General features: G+C 39.5%; 1 protein-coding gene across 1 annotated transcript in view; it reads right to left on the reverse strand.

Annotated features, from left to right (window-relative positions):
- The window catches only part of LOC310942810 (adhesion G protein-coupled receptor L3), a 198404-nt gene that overhangs the window by 13317 nt on the left and 162707 nt on the right, over positions 1-22380 (reverse strand). The window contains exons 16-19 of the mRNA XM_083908251.1: positions 15177-15386; positions 11769-11989; positions 7047-7113; positions 5025-5116 (exon numbers count right to left, since the gene is read on the reverse strand). Of these exons, the coding sequence (XP_083764377.1) occupies positions 5025-5116; positions 7047-7113; positions 11769-11989; positions 15177-15386 (590 nt within the window). The remainder of the gene's footprint in view (positions 1-5024; positions 5117-7046; positions 7114-11768; positions 11990-15176; positions 15387-22380) is intronic.

Raw genomic sequence — 22380 nt, forward strand, 5'->3', positions numbered from 1 at the left:
AGGAGCACTTACTAAGTATTACTTCAGTCTTAAATAACCTCCAATTTCTTTCTAAATAGCTTGATTTTGCCGGGGTGCCATTCACTGAAATGACACACCATTGATGAATGAGATTCCAATTGGTCAATTCAACCCCTTTTAAATGTGCATGAAGCTGTTTCTGGGTGAAAAAAGGAAGTGCCATGATCAACCCGAAGGTTGTTAATTATTCAAACCAAAGGTATGATTTCAATGTTAATCACCTCAAAGTGTTTGAGACATGAATAGGGCATTTTCTTTTTTATTTTAGGGATTTAATTTTTATTTTTTAAGTTTTATCTCTGACATCATTTCAATATATGAAGTATAGAGGACAGAATTCACACCCTTCTCCAAACACTGCTCTAAATGTGTGGCATTCAGAATCACGTTTGGTATTTAAAGTCACATTAGAGCAAAAGTCATGTTGTGCACCATGAATCATGTAGGACAGTGGCAGCCGTGCGTCTCTATTATGGCAGAGGAGGGGAAAGAACACATCAAACACAATATTCAGTCTACTCTACACCCCTCTACTAAAGAAATGTTGCATCTTACCAGTGCCATTCTACAATAACACATCCATCATAATAACGGTAGCTAAAAAAATGAAGATGAAACACAGAGAGATGTTACAGATAAACACAGAATAAGATAATAAAAAAAAGGCAGGATGCTAATCAAAGTAAGAGAAACACAGTGAAAGAGATGAAACATTCATGTTCTAACAAAGCAGTGTGATGAAATTCAAACAGAAAACATGACATCAAATTGTAAAGATGAACCAAGGAGCAGAGAGATGAGGGAAAATAAAAAAAAAAGCAGATACAACTCATTACGCAGAGATAAATTGACTTAATTAAGCCGTGCTATCGTGATCATCAAACTAGTTCACCTTGATAACTCGAAGAAAAGCTCATTAAAACAAGACAATAATGAGTCTGGAAATAAATAATTGCTACATTTAACATTTAAGGATTCAATGCATTTTATTTATTGTCGAGTTAAAAACACAAAACAACTTTCTTGTATTTATGCGGCGATATGTTTTGGTTAATGAGCATCTTTTGTCAGACAAAATCTGAATTGAGAGCAGTCGTGTTGAGTAATGATTGTCGAACTGTGTCAGATGAATGAGCGCTGACAAAAGCAATGTGGCTTCACACCATTTTCCAATGGTAATGTGAAACATAGCAGATTGTTTTGAAACCAGTAAGCAGTGGGGTCAAAAAGGCTGGTTGTTTGGTAGATTATAGGAGGCCAGAGTTATAAATCATATGATGACACTCTGAGACCTCTGCAGTCAATATTCCTCTGCAGAGCAAAACGTATCTCACATGGGTCACATACGAGAACGGACTTGGAAGGAGTCGACTACCGCACTCGACAAAAGGAAACGTCCTCCTCAAGTTAATTAAATTGTTTTCCATAATTTATGGTATACTTTTCTGCCAGAACAAAAACAGTCTTCAAAATGTGTCCTACAACAATAATTTAGTTTAGTCCATTTCTCATTCATGCACCTGCTGTTCTGGTCCAGTCATGGTCTGGAGTTTTCTCAGAGCTTTCTGCCAAAAAATGAATTTCCACAATGAGCAGTCGCACCAAGGGCATCTGTGTGAGCTGCAGGTGGTCTGCCTTTATATCTGCCAGAGCTTCAATCATGGCAAGTGTATAATCGATATAGATCGATTTTGGTTGTGCATTTATATAAATATACATTATACACACTATGTACAGGGTCTATTTGTAAGCAGTAGTTTTTTTCTTTCACAGGAAATAAAAGAATGTGGGGAAAGCTGTGTTTTACAAGTGATCAATCAACCAAACCTGGATGTAGGTTATTTACAAGTTGGGTTTTTAGACCCATATCTTGGTGGTTGTGTCAACACCTCCTGCAGCAGCAGCGGCAGCAGCCATAACCCGGTTTCAGTAATTTCATTTTTGCAAAGTGCATTGTATTGATTCGCATTTTCTTTGTTACAAAGCAGAATCAAATGGGACCAAACACACACACACACACACAAACACACACACACAGATAGTCTGTTATTAAACAGAGGCTGATGAAAAGCCTCGGACAAAAGAATGGAAATAAATGTCTTTCACCATGCAGCCACTGCAGGATGTGTCACATTTGGATTATCATATTATTAACAGTGCAGGGGGGAGATGATATTATAGCTCAGACAATGTCAAATGTCAACAAAATCAACAATAACACCAGCTTTGCTTTGAAGCCCCTATTATTAACTTTTGTGTAAAGCCCTTATTTGTTGGTAGCTGGTTTTAAAGAAGGGATTTAGTGCTTTTTACCAGTGAAACAAAATAATATTTATAGTTACAAAAACAATCAAATCAATCAAAAATACTGGCTTGTTACACCTGCAGAATAATTAAATTAAAAACAATAATCAAATGTTAACAAGAACATTATTTTCAAAACAAAGCTGACATTTTTACAGGACATGTTCCATTTTGCTAAAGCTAAATGTGTATATCATTATAATATTTAATTCAATTAATTTCACCTGTGTTTTTAAGAATAATACAAATATAGTTGTTGCTAATTGCTCATTTTTGCAACATTACTGGCACGACACACAACACAGTTATATTATATTATACAACCTTCTAATACGTTTAAGGTCATGTTTTTCTTTAACATTTTTTTTATTTTCAATTGGGTCAATTTATTATCCACTAAATTCTGTCAGTTGCTCTAGAGTTACACCTGGGTTTATAGTTGTCCAGTTTTAAATCACTTTGCACTACAGGTCACATTCAAACAGAGCTTGTATGGACAGCACTGTTATTAACATGCTGCTTTCAAAGCATACAAGGGTTATTTGAATGTCTGTGTCTTGCTCAAGGACACTTTGACATGTGGACTGCGGGGATCGAAGCGCCGGTCTTCTGATTACTAGATGACCCGTGTTCTTGAACTGCGGTCCCGTTTCGCTATTTAACAACTACTTTAAACTGTGTGGCAAGCAATTTCCAAAGCAAATTCTTTACTTAGTAAATAGAGTGTAGCGCAGTGCACAGCTGAACATCTTTCAATATCACTGTGCTGACAGCAGAGTCAGGAGACTGACGTGTCCTGCACAGAAGCAGCAGTTCAAAACAGGTTAAAAACCATGGGTTGGCTCAGGATGCCCTACAGTGAATTTGTAATGGAAAAACACACTGGGATCGTGTGGGTCTGATATGGTGCAGCTAAAGCATGCCGCATCACGCTCGGAGAAGATTGTTTTTTATGTGTACGACTGTGCCGAGAGGAGCAGGGTGAATGAGGGACGCTGTGCTCAGCCACAGCCACTGATGTGATGCCGCACAGAAGAAACAGCCAGAACGCCAGCTATAAAGTAGACTAATGTGTCCAGAGTGTGTGAGGCAGATGCAAAAAACAGCACAGAGACACTTATTCATCACAGCAAAACAGGCAGCAAAACAACTTTATACCATCTGTAGTAGGATTCTGCCATGACCCCAGGCAGCTGATGCTTCATTTTATAGAGTAAAGGTGTCGAAAAAAAAATCCCACTTTTCAAAGTCTTCTGGGGCTGGGTTTTCAACCTCAATACTTCTGTGCTATCACCAAAACTTTCTCTCTATCACCTCACATCGAAAACCGTGCCAATATTGATATTGACATTCAATAACAGATTTGGGAGATTTGGGACCTAAGTATCTCATCAGACTGCAGTACAGTGTTTGGCTGAGACCTAACAGTGCTCATGATTGGCTGTCTCGGGGTGTTCAGGACGTTTTGTTGTAAAAAAAAAAAAAGAATAATAGTGTATTGACGTTCAGATATCAATAATGATACCATGTAAACAATCTTATTATCAATATACCCCTATACTTTCTCCACATATTGGTGGAACAATGATAATGTAACAAAGGATGTAAAGACTGTCAAGTAAAGTCTATATACACTTAAAAACTTTTGATTGAATAAAATAAATAAAATGTAATTATTACTATGATGTATTGATTAGAGGACGGGCAACTTTACTGTTTGTTAGAGCCAGAGATAACAGTTAATAGTAGATTAGTTTATTCTAATGTCACTGTTTCAGCTATTCAGTTTTTTGTGTTGTTGTTTTTATCTGAACTTTACTGTTTTTAGTATTTATGTTATCTTTTAACATAGTATTGTGACTAACGTGTAGCTGCTGCTATACGAGAGATGCAGCCAAACGGAATCCCGTTGTATTCTGTACAATGACAATAAAGATTCTTCTTCTTCAATTAAAAAGGTAAACCTTACAAAACCACTGTTATGGCGCTTTAAAGGTAAACGTACCTGCAATATTCTGTAATAAGTATATGTGTAGCAAACATATAGAAATCAAGAAATATTTAGCTGAAATTTAACATAACCCAAGGGACTGAAACTTTTAATGACAAGCTCCAAAGAAAGTTTAAATCTGAGTTTTATAACCAGCATTGTCCCTCAAGCTTCACATTATCTGAAAGCAACCAGGCATTGGCAGATAAACACACACACACACACGTGCATTATGAATATTCATCTGCCACATTATGACACTACGATAACACCAGGTCAGGTCTATCAGATTGTCTCGTGACCTTTTCCCGGGTAGACAACAGCGTTCGTCGGATAATGATGGAGATGCAACACAAAACCTGTTTCCAGTTTAACCTTGCCTGACATCACCTTTCACCATAATAGGAAGTCCTTACCTTGCAGGCTCAGACTCCTGGGTCCTGGGGTTGGGAATTAAAACAACCTTAAGTGCTTTTAATGAGGTTTTGAAATATCAAAGGAGGGGAGGAGAGACAACATGGAGTGCACCAGAACACCAGTGAATAATAAGTACTATTCCACCCAAGTGTTGCTCAGTTTGTTAAACTGAGTTGAAATGTGTACAATTAGGGCATATGATGAAAGGAAACTCATTCTTCACTGCAAATAGTGATGAAAGACGTGTTTCTGGACATTTGGACAAATACCAGCATGATCTGTGTGCTCTTACTTGATGTTGTCCAGGCAACCGGAGTCTGGTTTCAAGATGGCAGTGTGATGGAACATCTTGTAGAGAGCGATGCCCAGGAAGATTACATTGAGCTGAGAGAAAGATTGAAAAATGGACAGAGACAGCGTGAGAAAAAAAAAAGACTTCTGAGATGGCTCGCGTGTTTTCTGTTTCACTTCCATCCATTTTAAATCAGGACACTTTGTAGTGCGGTGCTGAAAATGCTGCAGCCAGACCTGGTTTCCCACTTTGCCAAACAGAGCGCAAAATTCTATAAAAACTCTGTGGTGGTACAACGGACTAAACAAGGAACAGTGGCACAAGACAGCTGCATGCATGTGTGTGGGGGCTTTGCATCCCAGTTATTCGCACATGTCTTATCATATTCACACTTAGAGGCAACCACAGGGAATAACTGTCACACTGCTGCTGCCTTTCACACATTTTACATCTGGAGGAAAAAAACATTTGGCACTGCTTGGATTTTTCTTTCATTATTATTATTATTATTTTTGGCGAAATGCAAAAAAGACAGTCCCCTGCTGTGTCACAAACAATGAGAGTCAAGTATAATTCTATTAACACTTCTGTTCCCATGCTGTCATAACATAAGGCATGTTTTAAATTGACTTTCCTGCTATGTGCATATAACATAATGCGAGACTCGCTATATTGTACCAACTGTTTATTTTGAATATTAATAAAAAATTAGAAGGGGGAAACACACAAGTGGAAACAAATGCATCTCAGTGATTTACACTTTTGAACCCACCTTTCCCAAACACACTGTAATTAGTATGGAAAATATAACAGTCTTGCATTAAAAAAAAACAAAAAAAAAACAGACTCAGTTTGTTGTGTTTCTCATTATTTTGCTTTTTCACTGTGAGTCAGGAAACACAAAGTAGTTAATGACTCAAACCTGCTCACAGCATGGGGGTGTGTTTCAGAATGACTCCTCAAAAATGACAGCAATTAGTCAGCTTTTTTACATATATGAAATAAATAAAATAATATATATATATATATATATACTTAAGTGCATTACGTAGCCAGAACATGAACTCATGCCCAAGGGTTGAATTTGATCTTTAGCTCTCGTCTTCTTCCTAGCATAGAGGCTCTTGTTTATAAATATAAAAGTGAAAAAGAGTGAGTCATGACGCACACAGACATGCATTGTGAATGATTTCTTCAAACTGGAGCGTGAAAAGTGCATTATTCATGTCTGGATTTAGCAACGAGACTGAGGCTAGGCAGAGAGACTATGCTATGAAGGATCTTGGGAAAAACACATTTGGATGAATCTTGCGTTTAAAAAATACTCCCCCGCATGAGAACATTTACCACTGTTTTTCATTTTTCACTTAAGCTGATGCCCTGATTACAAATGTATATTATGATGAGGTAAATCTGTCTCTCTCTGGTGGCACTGGGATATTTACAGGTCGGCATTAACTTAAAAATGTGCACGAGCGCCAGACTAACATTAGATTTAAAGCAGTGCGATCAATAAATGAGCTACTTTATTAGAAAATTAGGGCTGTCCTAGTTGGGAAAGACACTTAAAATATGTGTAATGCTTGGGTTTTGTGTGTGTGTGTGTGTGTGTGTGTGTGTGTGTGGCTGCGCGATGGGGAAAGGTAGAGTAAAAGTTGGAACGAGAACTAAATCAATCATAATTGCAACACTGCATACTGAGCAGAGTTCATTCCCCTTCTCTCTTTCTCTCCTCCACCTTTCTCTGTCTCCTACTCCCTCACTGTAACCACTAAAATTGTCGCAGGCGGGCGACTGCAGCTGGGTCTCAAACTGAAACGCATTGCTCTACACCCCTCATTCGTTTTTCTGGACGGCTCTGTGCCCGGCGGTGGCATATATGCTCAACAGGGCAGAGAAAAGAGGTAGGATGGAGGATAGAGGATAGAGGGGAGCAAGAAAAAAATGTTCTCAGTGGACCATTCAAGCAACGACCCGCAGGCTAAGTAGGGTTAATGAGCAGACAGGGAGGGTTACGCTTACCATAATTATCAAGGTTGCTGGTCCTATGAAACTCCAAATGAAGTAGGTGTCCAGGCGAAGCCAGCAACTGCAGTGAAGGAGATGGAGTGAGAGGAGAGAGGGATATGAAGGAAGACAGAGGATGGGGAATATGAGAGGAGAAAGTGAGGGGGTGGGGGGGGTTGGGAGTTAAAAAAGATTTGAGGTTATTGCTTTATACCTGGGATCAGAGGGTGTAAATCAAAAACATAGACTGCACCAAAACACAGGCTGCAGTGAGGGGCTGGAGAAAAAATTATGACCATCAGAAAGATGTGTTTTAGTGTCAGTGACGGCCTTTCACAGTCAAAGTCGTCATGATACACAGAGTAAAATAGATAAAAGTAAAAGATGGCTGACAATGAGTGGGCTTTAGTTAAATTCATTTTCAATTATTCGGGCTAAGGAGGGAAACTACAATCACAGATGATCATTTATGCATGATTTAATTAGTTTTCAATTGAATCCTGTATCAAACTGTATCACTACAAAGGAATTAGATTGACCTCGAACCCTGACAGACCCTGATTGGCCACACACACAGTCCTAAAGCACTCGACATAGTGTCTGACATGCTCATGTTAACCGTGATGACTGTGCGGAGCTGTTGTAATTACGTCAATAATGAAATAATGCGCTTCTCTGACCTCCTACAACACATTACAGACAGTCAATTCTTCTCCACGGGTTAAGATTTAATACAGGACAAGAGCTGGCGGGACGTGAAAAAAGTTCTCCTTTGAAAAGAGGGGGAAAAAAATAAACTTGATTCATGACCTGTGGTTGAATTATTAATCTTTTAATCTCCGCTACTGCTGCACACACACGTCTCCATTTTTGGCCACTGGAAAATTACAGTTCATACAGCAGCGTTGTCATTCAGGCTGACAGAGAAGGGGCGAAATGGAAGTGGAATTTCTTTAAGTGCAATGCCATTGCATTTTAAGGCAATGTGAAGTGCATGAGGCACACAGCACCGGGCTATTCAGACAAAACTGAAAACAACAGCAGCTATATATATCTCACACTGCATTAAAATGTGAATTATCAAGAAGTGTATTTTGTCAAAAAAGCAACAGTATTGTGATTCTCTGCAGACAAAGCAGCACACAAATATGATGAGCAATGATATGATGAATGCTATTTTGGTCACACTCCACATACCAAAATGAGGCGTCTTCATGTACAAAGTGAAAATTCAAGCAAAAAAGCGTCAACTGACGGACCTCAAAGACAAACGAGACACTGGATAGGAAGTGACAGGACAAAAATTGACTGTTTCTTTGTTGTTACACGAGGTTGATATGTCTGCCTCTCACTTACATCATTGGATTAGAGGCGGCAACACCGAAAATCACACATGGACACACAGAGAAGCGAACTAAGTGCTAAAATCGGGCAGCTCATCAAAACACACGTCGCTATTTCGCTTAGGGTTCTGTTGTTCCTTTCACCACCTTCTTTTCTAGATCATAGAAACGATTTAAAGACTTCTTCACTTGTCTCACAGTTGTGTTTGGATTTTGGGGCACATATACTTTTATCCCAAACCCTGGGGAGCTATACTTTAGAGTTAAGTGAAATATCTGGGCCTGGAAGACTACAATTTATCTTTAAATGTGTCCTTTAAAACGTATCGTTTGTAAAAAATGATTGGAGGTAAGATGTGGATTTTTAAAGTGGAGGTGCTCTGAGAGGTCAAGCTTCTCTATCTTGTGTCCTGTTATGAATCCAAATATCTGTTCATTGTTAAAGCCAATGCATCAAGAAGTGCTCAAATGACACATGTGACACACAGGGCAAAAGTCACATGACACGTGGAGAAAGCAAAAGGTGTCAAAATGAGACTTGTTGGTTGACTTTCTGGCTTTTGTGCATGTGCAGGTTTTCTAGTCTTTACAGTCATGTTAATGTTAAAGTCTTTGCCTTGTTCAGACCTGCTTAGAATTAAGAAAGTGGTAACTTCGCTCTGTTTTATTGACAATAAATCTATAAAGTCTATTCTACCTGTTCAACCTACAAAATATGATTCAATAAAAGATAATAAAAAGGCAGCTTTCAATTTCCAATGTGACATTTGAAAATGACATTCAAACCCACAGCGTGTAATAACAATCTGCACAGCAAATAGTCATTTGAATGAGTGTATCTATATAGATCATATCCTCACAACTTCCTCCCTCTGTGAGCTAATTTATGCATATAAATATATACATGCATGTAAACAATACATACATCTTCAGTGTAAAAAGAATTGCCTTGCAAATGTTGGAGGGAACATATGGACTTTTTGTTTGCCCTCAAGGATACAAATTATGTTTTTGGTGGAAAACACAGCACAGTAAACCGGCTACACACACTAGACCAGCCACTACACAACCTGATGAATTCCACACTTGCTCAAGAGTAAAGTGCCTTGCCCCAGGTTACATTTAGTGTAATTACTGCGAGTTAGTAAAAGGAAATCATACTTTAATCTCTCCGATCGCACATGATTTGATGTTGGAGTTTGAAGAGATGTCTTTACAAGGCAGCTGACCTTCACACTGCTGTCCCCCTGTTTTATGTGCTTCACTTCTTATGAGTCATCGTACATTACACTTCATCTGCAACAACAGGGTAATTTTTCACTTCAACTTGTTTTTTCTTGTTTTTTTTTTTTGCTCAAAACAAGGCCAGCCACGGTACCCAAATCAATTTGTGGCAGGTCTATGTGTCCTCCCCGACATTCGGCTTTTCACCACGTGTCATGCTACGTCCACTCTCTCATTCTTCAACCCCCCACGAATAATTGTTCCACCGGTGGCAGGCTTTAATTATTCACATGATACCAAGACTCAGGCGGTGGCAGCTATCACCTCATTCATCACAAAGAACCATTGCTACAGTGGCATTTGTGTGTCGGTGCATGTACTCGATGTGTGGCTGTGCCAGATATGATTATAGACATTACAGAAAATTGCTGACACAGGAATATTTGATTAGTATTTGCAAAAAAAAAAAATTTCAGTTAGCGCAACTATTCAAAATGAAATGAACTAATGCTGATCAATGATTGCACCGATTTAAAATAGTTATCGCCACCAACATCTAATTTGTGGTCCATCTATTACCACAAGGTGGCAGCAGCAGAAAACATGTAGCTAGCTGATGAGATTTAAGAGGATTCTTGAATGCATCTCGAAGCCGCTCCTTCTTCTTGAATATATGAATAGCATTTTCGCTTGAAATGCCCCATCACTCGTGAATTGACCACTCTGTATTTCAGAGGAAAGACGCAGTATTTGCCGTACCTCATCTTTTTGTCCCTCCTCTAAATCTCTCCATTCCCTCGCTGTAATGTTTCGTATCCTTAAAACACTGAAATTCACTCAGCAAAACTATCTCCTGAAGGGAGCATTTCTTGTAACTGTCAAAACAATGTCAGTTCAGCGGTGGGGAAATGTACGAACCTTGAGTAACTGTTCTGCTTTATTAAAAGTTGATGATGAACGACGGTTTGTCAGTGACTTGTTAAAGCCCCTCAAACCAACATACACAGTTGTTAAGTTGTTAGAAGGGTCTCTGTCGGTGTAGACTCCTAGAGAGATGGTGTTAGGAGAGGGAAAGACTGTAAATGTTTTTTTTACCCACCGAAACATTGGATTTGTCTTTTTAATAAATTAAACACCATCATTATTTTTTTCTTTAATACATCATATATACGGATTTCTGATTAGTGGAGTTTACAGCACTTTTATTCCACTCTTTTCCACTTGTATTTATGATGCTTTTTTAATTGTATGTTTTATTGGTATTGTTTTATGTCTGCCATCTCATAAGATGTCCGTCGAAAGGACGCCTCTGTTTTTACTGCAACCCAAATCTGAATTTGGCTAGAAATAAAGTGACTTTACATTGTAATCGTCAATTCCAGCAACAATAACAGACATCATTATATCTTGGTTGATAAAACAGGCTGGTTATTCCCTGAGCAAATTACTGATCCTCACATTTCCCCTCATGCATGTCTCTGAAAAAAGTCCCTTTAGACAAAACTGCTTTAAAGTACTATTAGAAAGGCTGATCCAACAGAGGTGAACTGCATAGCCTGAAATGAGAGTTCTTCTGTCTGGTGTGGATAACATATCAGAGTGCAGCATATTCTGTTCTCACATATTCTTTCATTTGGCATTCATACCCAAATATAATGGTACCTATAATAAATATAATATAATGAGTTGGGGGAATCAAGAGACGGATAAAAACTGAAGAAATTGGCCAATCAACGTAGAAGAGGACACTATATCCTATATTTGCTCTATAATGGAGGTAGCATGGGTAAAAGGCATGACCATTACCAAGCTCCATTGAAACTCCATTTGCTATCATGCAATAGGCACATCTTTCACACTCTGTACCTCAAGTCTAAAAAAAAAAAAAAAAAGCAGCCATTTTCATGCTTTAGAGCAATCAAATGCATTATAGAACAGACATGGTGGTACTCCACATGACTAGTAAATGGATAAGCGGTTAACTGATGTGTACAATAAATACAATGCCTGTTTTGGTAAAGTGAAAACATGCAGTTTTCCAAGGGACGTATCCATGTCCTGTTTTATCATGGTTTGAATTCTACTCACAGAAAATGGGCAGTCAAATCTATTACGTGAAAACGTAAAAGCTACAATCATGTTATCTCAGGCTAGCTTCACAGGTACTTACATTCGCTCGGTGCCATAACTACGGTAATCCACAGCAGCTGAAACAGCCACAATCAGTGCAGGAACTCCGTAGCCCACCAGGTAGAAGTAGCGACGGCGTGAGTGCTCGCTCTCAAACACCTCCACCAGCATGATGTAGAGCTGTACGCCCTCCAGGAACATCCACGTGAAGGCTGCCAGAAAGAAGAAGTGGAGCAGGGCGGCGAAGACAGCACACGCAATCTGAAGGAAGGAATAAAACGGGCAAGAATTAACCAGTGAATTCATTTTTCAATCTAATCACTTTTGGACATTTAACTCATTTTCTGGAGAATTACATGTCTTGCTAAAGGGCACAGTATGACTGGCAATGTGTGTCATCCAAATGACTACAGAATAAAGCATCATTTTCCTGACCTCTCCATGTCTGTGTCTTCCCAACAATTAGCATTGCTAAGCTTTGTCTGGCTGAAGTGATTGGACGTTTGCCTGTAGTAACTGGCAGAAGGACAGTGTAGTGCACCCATGTGGTCATGTTTGTTTGTTTGGTCGCTAACAAAGATGAGAGAGAGCAATTTGAACGACTGAAGAAGTGAACAGAGTAAGAGACATGCTGTTGTTTGCATGTACACACGTGCCCACTTACTCTCTAAGAATAATACGATACTTACATGGATTGATCTCATTATTGGCACAGTTGAACCTAACCAGCACATTTTGTCACTGAGATGGATTCAATTAAATAGCTAAAAAGGTTGAGTGGACATTAATTGCAGTCCGGGAGAGTGATCTTAGAGCTGGGCTGTGAATTACATCCATAAAATGTAATGGGAGGGAAAGGTGTAGGGCCAAAGCATTGGCTTTAACTTCACAGGGAAGTAGTCTTGTTCCAAAACTCTGGCCTGGGAGTTTTGTATGGAATATTTGTGATGTTTGAAAATCAAAGTATAGTCTTGTTCTGACAGAATGAGATTGAATAGAAGGGTATTATAATATTATTATTCAAAGATATCAGGTAACAGATGTCTCACAATATGACAATAAAATATCTCAAATTGTTTAATTGATGGATTTTATTTTCGCAGAAAAATAATATTTCCCATTATTTGTAGGAAACGAGTTGCTGAGGCAGTTTTTATGTCAGTTTTGGACTATGGTGATATGATTTATAAACCTTTTCAACTGCATTTAAATCATTAGACTCTGTCTATCACTGTAGAGCTATATATCAAGTTATTAGCAATATTAGATGTGTTTCTTCAATCATATATGATTTTTTCGTATTTATTAGTTTATAACGCTCTAATTGGTAAACTACCAGAATAATCTATGAATATAACTTCATCAATCAAAGGCACTTTATCAGACCTGCACATCCAGCTGTCTTGTTTAGGAAAATTGTGAGTTTTTTTTTCATTTTGGCACACAGAACTGCTGTGATTTTTAAATTCATAAATGTCTTATCATTTGCTTGAATGGCCTTGATTGTCTATGTTTTTAGTGTATCTGTCTTTTACTTGCCATCATTGTAAATGAAGGTCACCCCTTCAATGATTTCTGGCTGTATGTAGAGTATGTACGCATGTATGAGTGATAAATGTATCGGTCCAGAAATAATCTATACTGTGCTCTCAGATCATCACTCAACACCTTTTAATATCAAGGATAAGTGTGTACTCTGCCTCATTACCAAGCAAACATAACATGAATGCAACAGGTGTAATAAAGCCCTCTGCCTCTGGTGTTCATGCAATGACACCACATTTGTCTTCAGAGTGGGAGCAGAGGCACGGCACACACACACAAGACGATGATGACTTTAGGATGCTTACCCCTGCTCCTACACCTGAGCCCTCACAGAATAGTAAAACAATTCAAACTACCGTTGTTATATTAGAAGCTTTGAGTATTGAACAGTTTGATCCAGGTAAAGCTGTTTACAAATTGAAAAAAGAAACTGGCCCAGAATGTAAAAGTGAGGTGATTGGATGAATTCATATCCACATCAGAGAGTCTGTGTTAGTGTGTGAAAAATCACCTTGCAGGTGTTGGTGTGCGAGCATGTGAGAGTATGTTCAAGTGTGAAGTTGGTTTTGTGGAACCAATGGAGGGAACATTTGTTGAATAAAGTCTTTTCAGCTTGTCTCACTGAGGCAATCAAAAATGTTCAGTTCAGGGCCGCTGGCACTCACTGGGATGTACCACTCATAGCACAGCATGGAACCAAAGGAATATCTTTCCACACAAAAAAGTTTTTTAAATCTAGAGAGAAAATAGAGAATGATTTACAGCGCAGATGAATGCAAATAATTTATTGGGCACGTCTCGCAGTCTTTTAAAGTCATTTTGTCAATTTATTGATTTTTTTGCAAGTTGGAAAGATGTCTTCAAGTTGTATCTAGATTCTTGTAATGGAGTTCTGAGTAGCTTATACTTGTGCAAAATTGCTTTTACCTAACAGAAACATGGCCCTTTCAAATGATCATACTTTATAAGTCATTGCAATGATTCATTGTATAGACAATGGTATTAAATTAGCTTCCGGTCAACATCATTTAAACGTATAGTTTGTAACTTTAGGCATTTTTATTAGCAGAGATATATACACTACTGTTTAAAAGTTTGGAGTCACTTAGAAATCTGCTTATTTTTTAAGGAAAATACATTGTTAATGTGGTAAAAGACTATTCTAGCTGCAAACGTCTGGTTTTAAATGGAATATGTACATAAGTGTATAGAGGCCCATTTCCAGTGTTCTAATGGTTCATTGTATTTGCTAATGGTGTCAGAAGGCTATTGGATGATTAGAAAACCCTTGTGCAATCATGTTAGCACAGCTGAAAACAGTTTTGCTGGTTCTTTGATGAAAGTAAAGTTTGAAGGGAAAAATTATTATTATTTTGAATAAAAAGCATTATTTTCTAATCTTGTCAATGTCTTGACTATATTTTCTATTTATTTTGCAACTCTTTTGATGAATAAAAGTGTGACTTTTAATGGAAAACACAAAAAAAAATGGATAGGTGACACGGATGCCAACATATACTCAATGCATAAATCAACTTTAAAACATCAGCATTTTTGGAACCTAAACAGCTGACAGACATCTCTAACAATATTCTTTTTTGATATGCCAAGGCCACCATACTTTCCTTTTACACTTCCATTGAGTCCGTTGGTTGCACTCGTCAAGAGTCTCACTCATTCTTACATACTGGACCTTTAACTTTTTTCTCAGTAAAGACAGGAAGTGCAAGTCCCAATACCAATATTTTCCCTGTTTTACTTCTATAACAGCATAGTATTTCCAGTCATATAACAGTGGATGTCGAGGAAGCCTAACCTGGATATTTATCCTAACCCTAACCTCAGTCCTTTTCGTCAATCTCTATGGGGCAGTAGTACAAATCTCCACCAGCAACTTTCTTACCGGCTGGTCACCCCGATTGATGCCCACAAGGAACAGGGACTCTGCAATGAACAGGCTGATGCACAGGTTCTTATGGATGGTGTTACGATCGCTCTGGAGGCCACGGAAGAAGCAGAAGGTGAAGAGGCTGATGAGCAGGCAAACCAAGGACAGGAGGATCCCGACCCACGTGATGACATCCAGAAGCATGTCGTGAACGGGATCTGCGTGCTGAGAGAAACACAGAGAGAAAGACATTCAATGAGGCATTGATTCTCTTCATGTCATTGAAGACACCGTAAATGTAGGAACATATACAAATCAGGCATCTATGCCCAAAGGTTTATTTGGAAATCAGTATAAAAAAACAATCATCAACGGTAAAAAAAAGTGGCTACAAAACAACGGCATTAATTTCCACTTTGAAAGAGTGTGTGTGTGTGTGTTTTCCATTAATCACTACACAGTGAGTCACAGGTGGTAGATATGAATCATGAATTAGTTAGTGTGAATCAATCTAAAATGCCCCCCTATTGTTTCATGTTGGTCAAGCAGCAGAGGAAAACAAAGTGAGCAGTCCAAAGGGCCACAGGTGTCCGAGGGCCATCGCAACAGGAACACAATCAAACCGCAACATGTTCAATACATTTCGCTGTTGCTTTCTGATTATTGTTTCCTTCAGCAATTTGCCACCACAGCTAGTTTTCGGCGCTCAAGAACCCTTTTGCTGACAATTTGGTTTGAGGCTTTACGGGACAGATAAGAATCAACAGTGATTCAGCTCCGGCCATGAAAGAAAATTTACATCCGTCCATAAAAGCCAAGTGCAGATAGGGAACGTGGGAAAAGGCCCATTTAAACAAAGACATCTGAAGCAATATCAGAATGTGCCAAGAACAAAAAAACAGTGTAAATTAATTGTAAAGTAGGTGTGACAATTGTTCCTTTTGCCAGTCGTGTACAAAGCATCTATCCTCGAAAAAAAAAGATGAGGCCGGGCCGAGAATACAGTTGGACCATGAATGGTTAATGTACTTAATCAAGTTAAGTTGGTTGAAATGCAATACACCAACTAGCACGTTGTATTATGTATACGATGTCTATTTATCAGACGGTTTTAAAGGTCCAGTGTGTAAGAATCAGTGACATCTACTGGTGAAAAGCGCAGGTTCTAACACTTTCCCAAGTGTGTCAGCGTACAACAGTGGTCTTTTCATACCAGAAACAAGGCTGTCCTTCTTTGGTGCGGAGAATAAGCTTAAATTTCCAACATATAAAACACATGCTCTAGCTGTTCAGGCTCCTGTACAAACATAGTGGTGCAAGATGGCAGCCAAGCAAGGCCCTTGCCATACACTAGGCAACAAAAACCAAACTATTTTTTTATTTTAAAGTGATTATACACTTATACAAACATGCCTGAGGAGTATATTCAATTTCTGCCAGTAAGCCGTCCTTAAATGTTCCACACTGGACCTTTAAAGACAACGACTGCTGTGACTTTCAGACGCATTTACATTCAGAACCATCCCTCTGAGACAAAGTTAGACATGACGTAACATCCTTCTTATTTTGTCTGCTGACGGCTTCTGTCAGAGTAACAAACTGCTGCTCCGCCTCTCTGACACCCAGTGGTAAATCTAACAACAAATGTGCTAAGTTTGCAACTCACCAGTAAACGCCCCCCAGGATGATGTAATGGAAACGGTTCGCATCAATGCGTTTCCAAAGAGCAAACAGCCAATAGAGAGAGTCCAACATTGGGCTACCGGACCTCTGGTGTAACTCGATCACTCAGCAAGTCAAGTCAGTGACAGACATTTCAGTTTATAGGTCTGGGCCTGCTGCGCTGGTACAGCCATACATTGATTTGCTACCCGGGGTTCATGTAGCCCAGGGGGCACATGGAATTAGACGCACGCAACGTTTACCATTCCACTTGGTACAGTGACAGAAGAATCAGAACAACCCATATGACATCGACCGTTTTATTGTGAATAAAACAATTAGAACCAGTTTAAAACTGCCTCATTGGAAACACGATGGGGTGGTGTCGACATCTGACAAAGCTGAGGGGGTCCATCTGACAACAAAGTAAAATATTTAACAACATTACGGCAGCAGATGTGCAGACTCCCAGTGCGATACACATCAGGAATCAAGGAAGGCACTATTACTGTTCACTATGTCACTATCACTTAATTATGTATCATTTTACCAGTCTTTAAACAAAATGATTTGTCAAAATAGACAACTGGGCATGAAACGTAATAAAAAACAAATACATATATAAATGAAAAAACGTGGATTAACATCAGAGAGTGACATCTTGATTTATTAACTAAACATAATTACTGCATCCACACACTTTGGTCAGCTTGTGAGGCTTCTTAATTTCCCAAAGGAATTGTCCTCTTTTTCAGTCTGTTGGGCATTGATTTAAAAAAAGGAAAGAAAAAAAAGGGAACATGGGGGAGGTGTAGGTGATGTTTAAAAAAAAAATCTGCCAACCTCCTTAAAACTGACTGTCATCCCTGCTGTGTCCATACGACTGTTTAAGTGAAACTTTTTTACTTAAACACTAATGATGACTGCAACCAAGTGTTAATGAAGATCAAACATAATTCACCACAGAAGAGTGCGACAGTTAGTTTAAGGCAGACATGTGACAGACAGTGGAAAACTAGCACATTTAAATATGTATTCTCCCCTTAACTGTGTACATGTCAGAGACTGTATATTAACTTTAAGTAGTTTGCCTTTTGTTATCAAAGGCTGTGTCATCTGTCTTGGCCTCCACCAAATAATGCATGACTCTGAGCTATAACCTAGAACAAAAGCCATGGAAATATTTGCTTACACTGAGAAATAACCCTGCACAAGCACACTGAATGTCGGTGATGTCTCTCAAACAAGCACCTCTTTAAGTCATCTTTTGACTATAGTCAGCAGTATTTCCTGTGTGGAGAGAAGGACAGCCAACATCCCTTGGGTGTTTTTGCTTTATTTTCCTCCACCCACCCTACCAATCAGGTTACTGTGAGGAATCTTGGGAGATGAAGTATTGCGGAGAACCTTTGTTTTCGTGGAAGCACAGCTAATGCTAGCAGAGATGGGAACAGATGCTGATCATTAAGGGGCTCTGGTACAATAACAGCCGCAGTGCTCCTCAAGTCTGGGGAAATCGCTCTTTTGATTTTCCCTGCCTGATGAGCCGTTGTGTATACGTTCAGAGTGGTGGTGGTGGTGATGGGGGTGGGGGGGTGGGCAGATGGAATATGGGGCAGACGTGTGTTTATGCCAGTCTGCATCCAAGTGAGGCTTCAGCCTCCTTTCTTTGAGAGGAACGCCAATGCAATGGGTGGCAACAGATGCTGATGTCTGTGCTCGCATGCGACACATAAGTCTGTTTCCAGTCAGCTGCATGACACAGGTAATAATGCAGTGGGTGGTACTATAGCTGCGGTGCACCGCGAGTGACCCTAAGGTCTAAGCGAGCTGTGCCGTGGCTGCAGGCTCTATCCATCACAGTCTAACCTTCAATTGGAGAGGGGGCCCAAGTCAGAGAGAAAGAGAGAGGCAATGGAGGATCAGAAAACAAAGCTGTGGAGGAGGTGAGAAACAGTGAGAGGAGGGACACAGGAGTGCATCACCACCTGAGTGATGGATTTACCAAAGCATGATTTCTTTGTTCGAAGAGGTGGATGATGGCTGAGATGTCACCATCCCCCCCGTGTGAAAACTTTCCTTTTACTGGGGGGGCTCTGCACAGACAGGATGGCAAGTATGTGATCTGCAGAGCAACTGCACCTAACTTCACACCTACAAGGTTCCATCATGAGAATCTGTACACGGGTGTAGTGTAGATGGAATCCACTCTGTGAGTTGTAAGAGTGGCCAAGACATACAGCAGCATCCATGTAACTTAGCAGAGCGTCACGTCTGTACACATTTGATTCATCTTTCAAATGTTCTCTCCCACATTTCACCCTCATTCTTTAAACACACATATGTATATATATATATATATATATATATATATATATATTTATTTGATTTTCATATCGAAGCGCTACCTGAAGAGATTGGTTTTGTCACTCATGTGTTTTCACCTGGAACACAATAAGGTTTCCAGACACTGCCATGGAGGAGCAGGTGTGGCATTGAGCTCTGGTCATTCATGCCAATCCATCTAGAATGACTTCATACACACTTCAATATCCTCTGCAAAGTTCAATATATCATTTGTAACATTTCTGGATTAAATTATCTAAACAGATTGAGACTAATGTGATATATTTTATTGAGTATGAGATCAGCTGCTTTGCTTTTACTTCAACAGCACTAGGTATTTTTGTTAATTCTTTGGTTGATAAACCACGAGCGACAGAAAGGACCGTGCATTTAAAACAGAAAACCTTTAAAAAAAATCAGGTTGTGGAAACGAGGAAAGGGTTATGTGGTGAAGGGAAGCGTGTGTCAGTTGTTAATATCTCAAAGAACCGCCCTCAGCATGGGGCCATGAAGCCAATCCAATTAAAATGCATAAATCTCCATACATGCCTCCAGAGCCCGGGCTTTGACTCATGAAATACGGTCAGGCAGGGCAGACATTTGCTCTGAGGGGCAGTGGCCCACTGCAGGGAGTCATGTGACAATTTCACCTGCGGTATGACCAAGGATTTATGATCTGCATAGGGACGAGGAACAGTTGCACAGGGGGCATATGAATCAAACACCCTGGCAAAAGTTGTCACATTTCATGGGGCTGAGAGATGGATTCCTGCATGTGTTGCTGGAGCTGACATTCAGCACATGTACCTACGGTGAATGTCACACTATTTTCCGAAGCTGCAATAGCCATGGTGTAATGTGCCACCATGCATTTAGGTTGCTATGGCATTCAACATGGTCTTACCTGTCTGTGCCTGAAACATAATGATGGAGTTATTTATTTATTTATAAATAACATCACTCTTACTGTGTGAGCAGTGCTGCACCATCCTTGTACAGTATGTTGCATCATAAAATACACACCTAACCTTGACTGTCCTTTCTCATCATAGTTAGCGTGTGATGGTGCCACTGTGTAGATGTTGCGAGAGGACAGTGATGAATGTTACCCAAATATCACACCCTCCATCATCCAGCGGGATGCGCCATTGATTTATACTTACTGGTCTGTCGGGAACAGTGCCACTTACCAGTAGCTCAATGCCTCCCTGGGGCCTATCTCAGCACACGTATCTGCTATGTAAATAATAGCCTGTAGGAGGAACCAGAGCAGGTCTATATTTCTTGTGCTGGGGCTTGTGCTTTAGCCCATATTTAAAAAGATTTCTTTCTTTCCCTTTACTGTCCACTAGCTATTCTCACAAATGGGAGACTTAAATTCGAAGGAAAGGGTTCAATAAGGGACCCGCGCAGCTTGAATGAGTATGAGCCATTAGGGAATCTGAAAAATATGTCTTAAGTGGACCCTGATGAAATGCAACTCCATGGTGAGTTTGTTGTGACATTCATTCAGCTCCTGCATCAACTCAAGCGAGAACAAAGTGACCCAGAACAGTTCACGCAACAAAGAGACTAATCCGTGCAACACAAAACAAGTCAACATCACCGCTATTATCGAGTAATACTCGAGTCAAACGATGTGGCGTGCAAGTTAAACGCCTCCACTGACAGAGCTAAATCCTGCCTTTCAACACTGAGCTCAGTGGAATGACTTTATTTCCAATACAGTTTAAGCATCTTTGATTGCAGTGAATGTCTCAAGGCTCACAAACAGACATCTCAAAGTAAGAATTATCTGTCGTAGCAAAGTCACATCAAAGTACTCCCACTCTCATATTGCTCCCTCAAAAAAAACCCTGTTTGCAATCATTCTGAAAAGACACAAAAGAGACACATAATCTCTCGCACGCAGCTGCTGACTGCGAGTGTACAGTGTTGAATTTGTTTATGCGACCAACGGCGCTTCTCTTACTCACAGGCTGCAGCATTGGTCTGAGGCATCAGCAGCTCTCTGGAATAAGAGCTCAAAATGAGCAAACAATGGGCTTGAGTGGTGACACGGGCAGCAGTGACAGTACTTCATATCATTGTGATTGTCCAAGTGGAGGTTATTTGATCACCTGTAACTGACAGGTACACGCACACAAACACACACACACACACACACACACACACACTGCATTCCCGTGTCCCTAACCTTAACCATCACAACTTATCCTTCACCTCACTTTAACCTGAACCGAATTCTATCCCATAAACAGCCCTTTTAAAGTGACACAATGTCGCATTACAACCTTCAAATAATATCCCCAGGATTATTTTGATGGTACATCCACTTACAACAGTGTGAATGTCACCTCTGTCAAAGTCTGAGGTCTGCACTGCCTGCATTAGCACTATGTAACATCTGGTTTCTGGTCCGTGCCATAAAAAAGAACTACAACATTCTACTTTACAGCATACACGTTACACATCACAGCCAGAGCTTGCGGTGTGTCATCAAGTGATTCAAATAAGTTGCATACAAGGCGCAATAGGTTATAAAAGCTGGGTCGAACAAACGAAAGCAATGTCGTTCTTTTGTTGTTTTTTCACGGTTAGTTTTACATCAGAAACTACCACAGTTCTTAAAATCTTCGCTCCCAAGATGGCAGCGTTTTTTCAGCGACAATATTCAAATGGGAATTATTCAGAGAAACTGATCGACTTCAAAGTGCATGCAATAATCTCAGACTCTACATCTGTAATGTACACTTGAGTTAAAGTGTTTTGTGTGGGCAATATTTCCAACCTTGCCCACACTTGCAATCAATGTCAGGTTGAGTGCAATTACAAGGATCTTGTATAAAAAGTATATTAATTACCTTTAACATAAGTTTTATAACAAATGCTATTGGTCAGAGAGCAAGAAGAAAAGGAAATAAAAGTCAGTGGCGTCAAAACCAGCTTTGAAACTGTAAAACATTGATTATACATGATGAAAGTCTAATTATTATGTCCGAATGACGACGCATCACATTCAAACTCAAAGAAAATCAGTTTCTACAAATCGACTTTTTCACACTGCACTGGCTTTTCATAATTTTCTCCTCGATAAGAGCTGAAATATCTGAATTTAAAAAAAACTTGCGGCGCCAACTTTGATTCACAGTCACGGACAAAACAACGGCGTTCACGATGTCACGTGCAAGCAGGCAAAAACTTCTAATTT

Source organism: Microchirus variegatus, assembly GCF_963457635.1.
Source record: "Microchirus variegatus genome assembly, chromosome: 2".
Lineage (NCBI taxonomy): Eukaryota > Metazoa > Chordata > Actinopteri > Pleuronectiformes > Soleidae > Microchirus > Microchirus variegatus.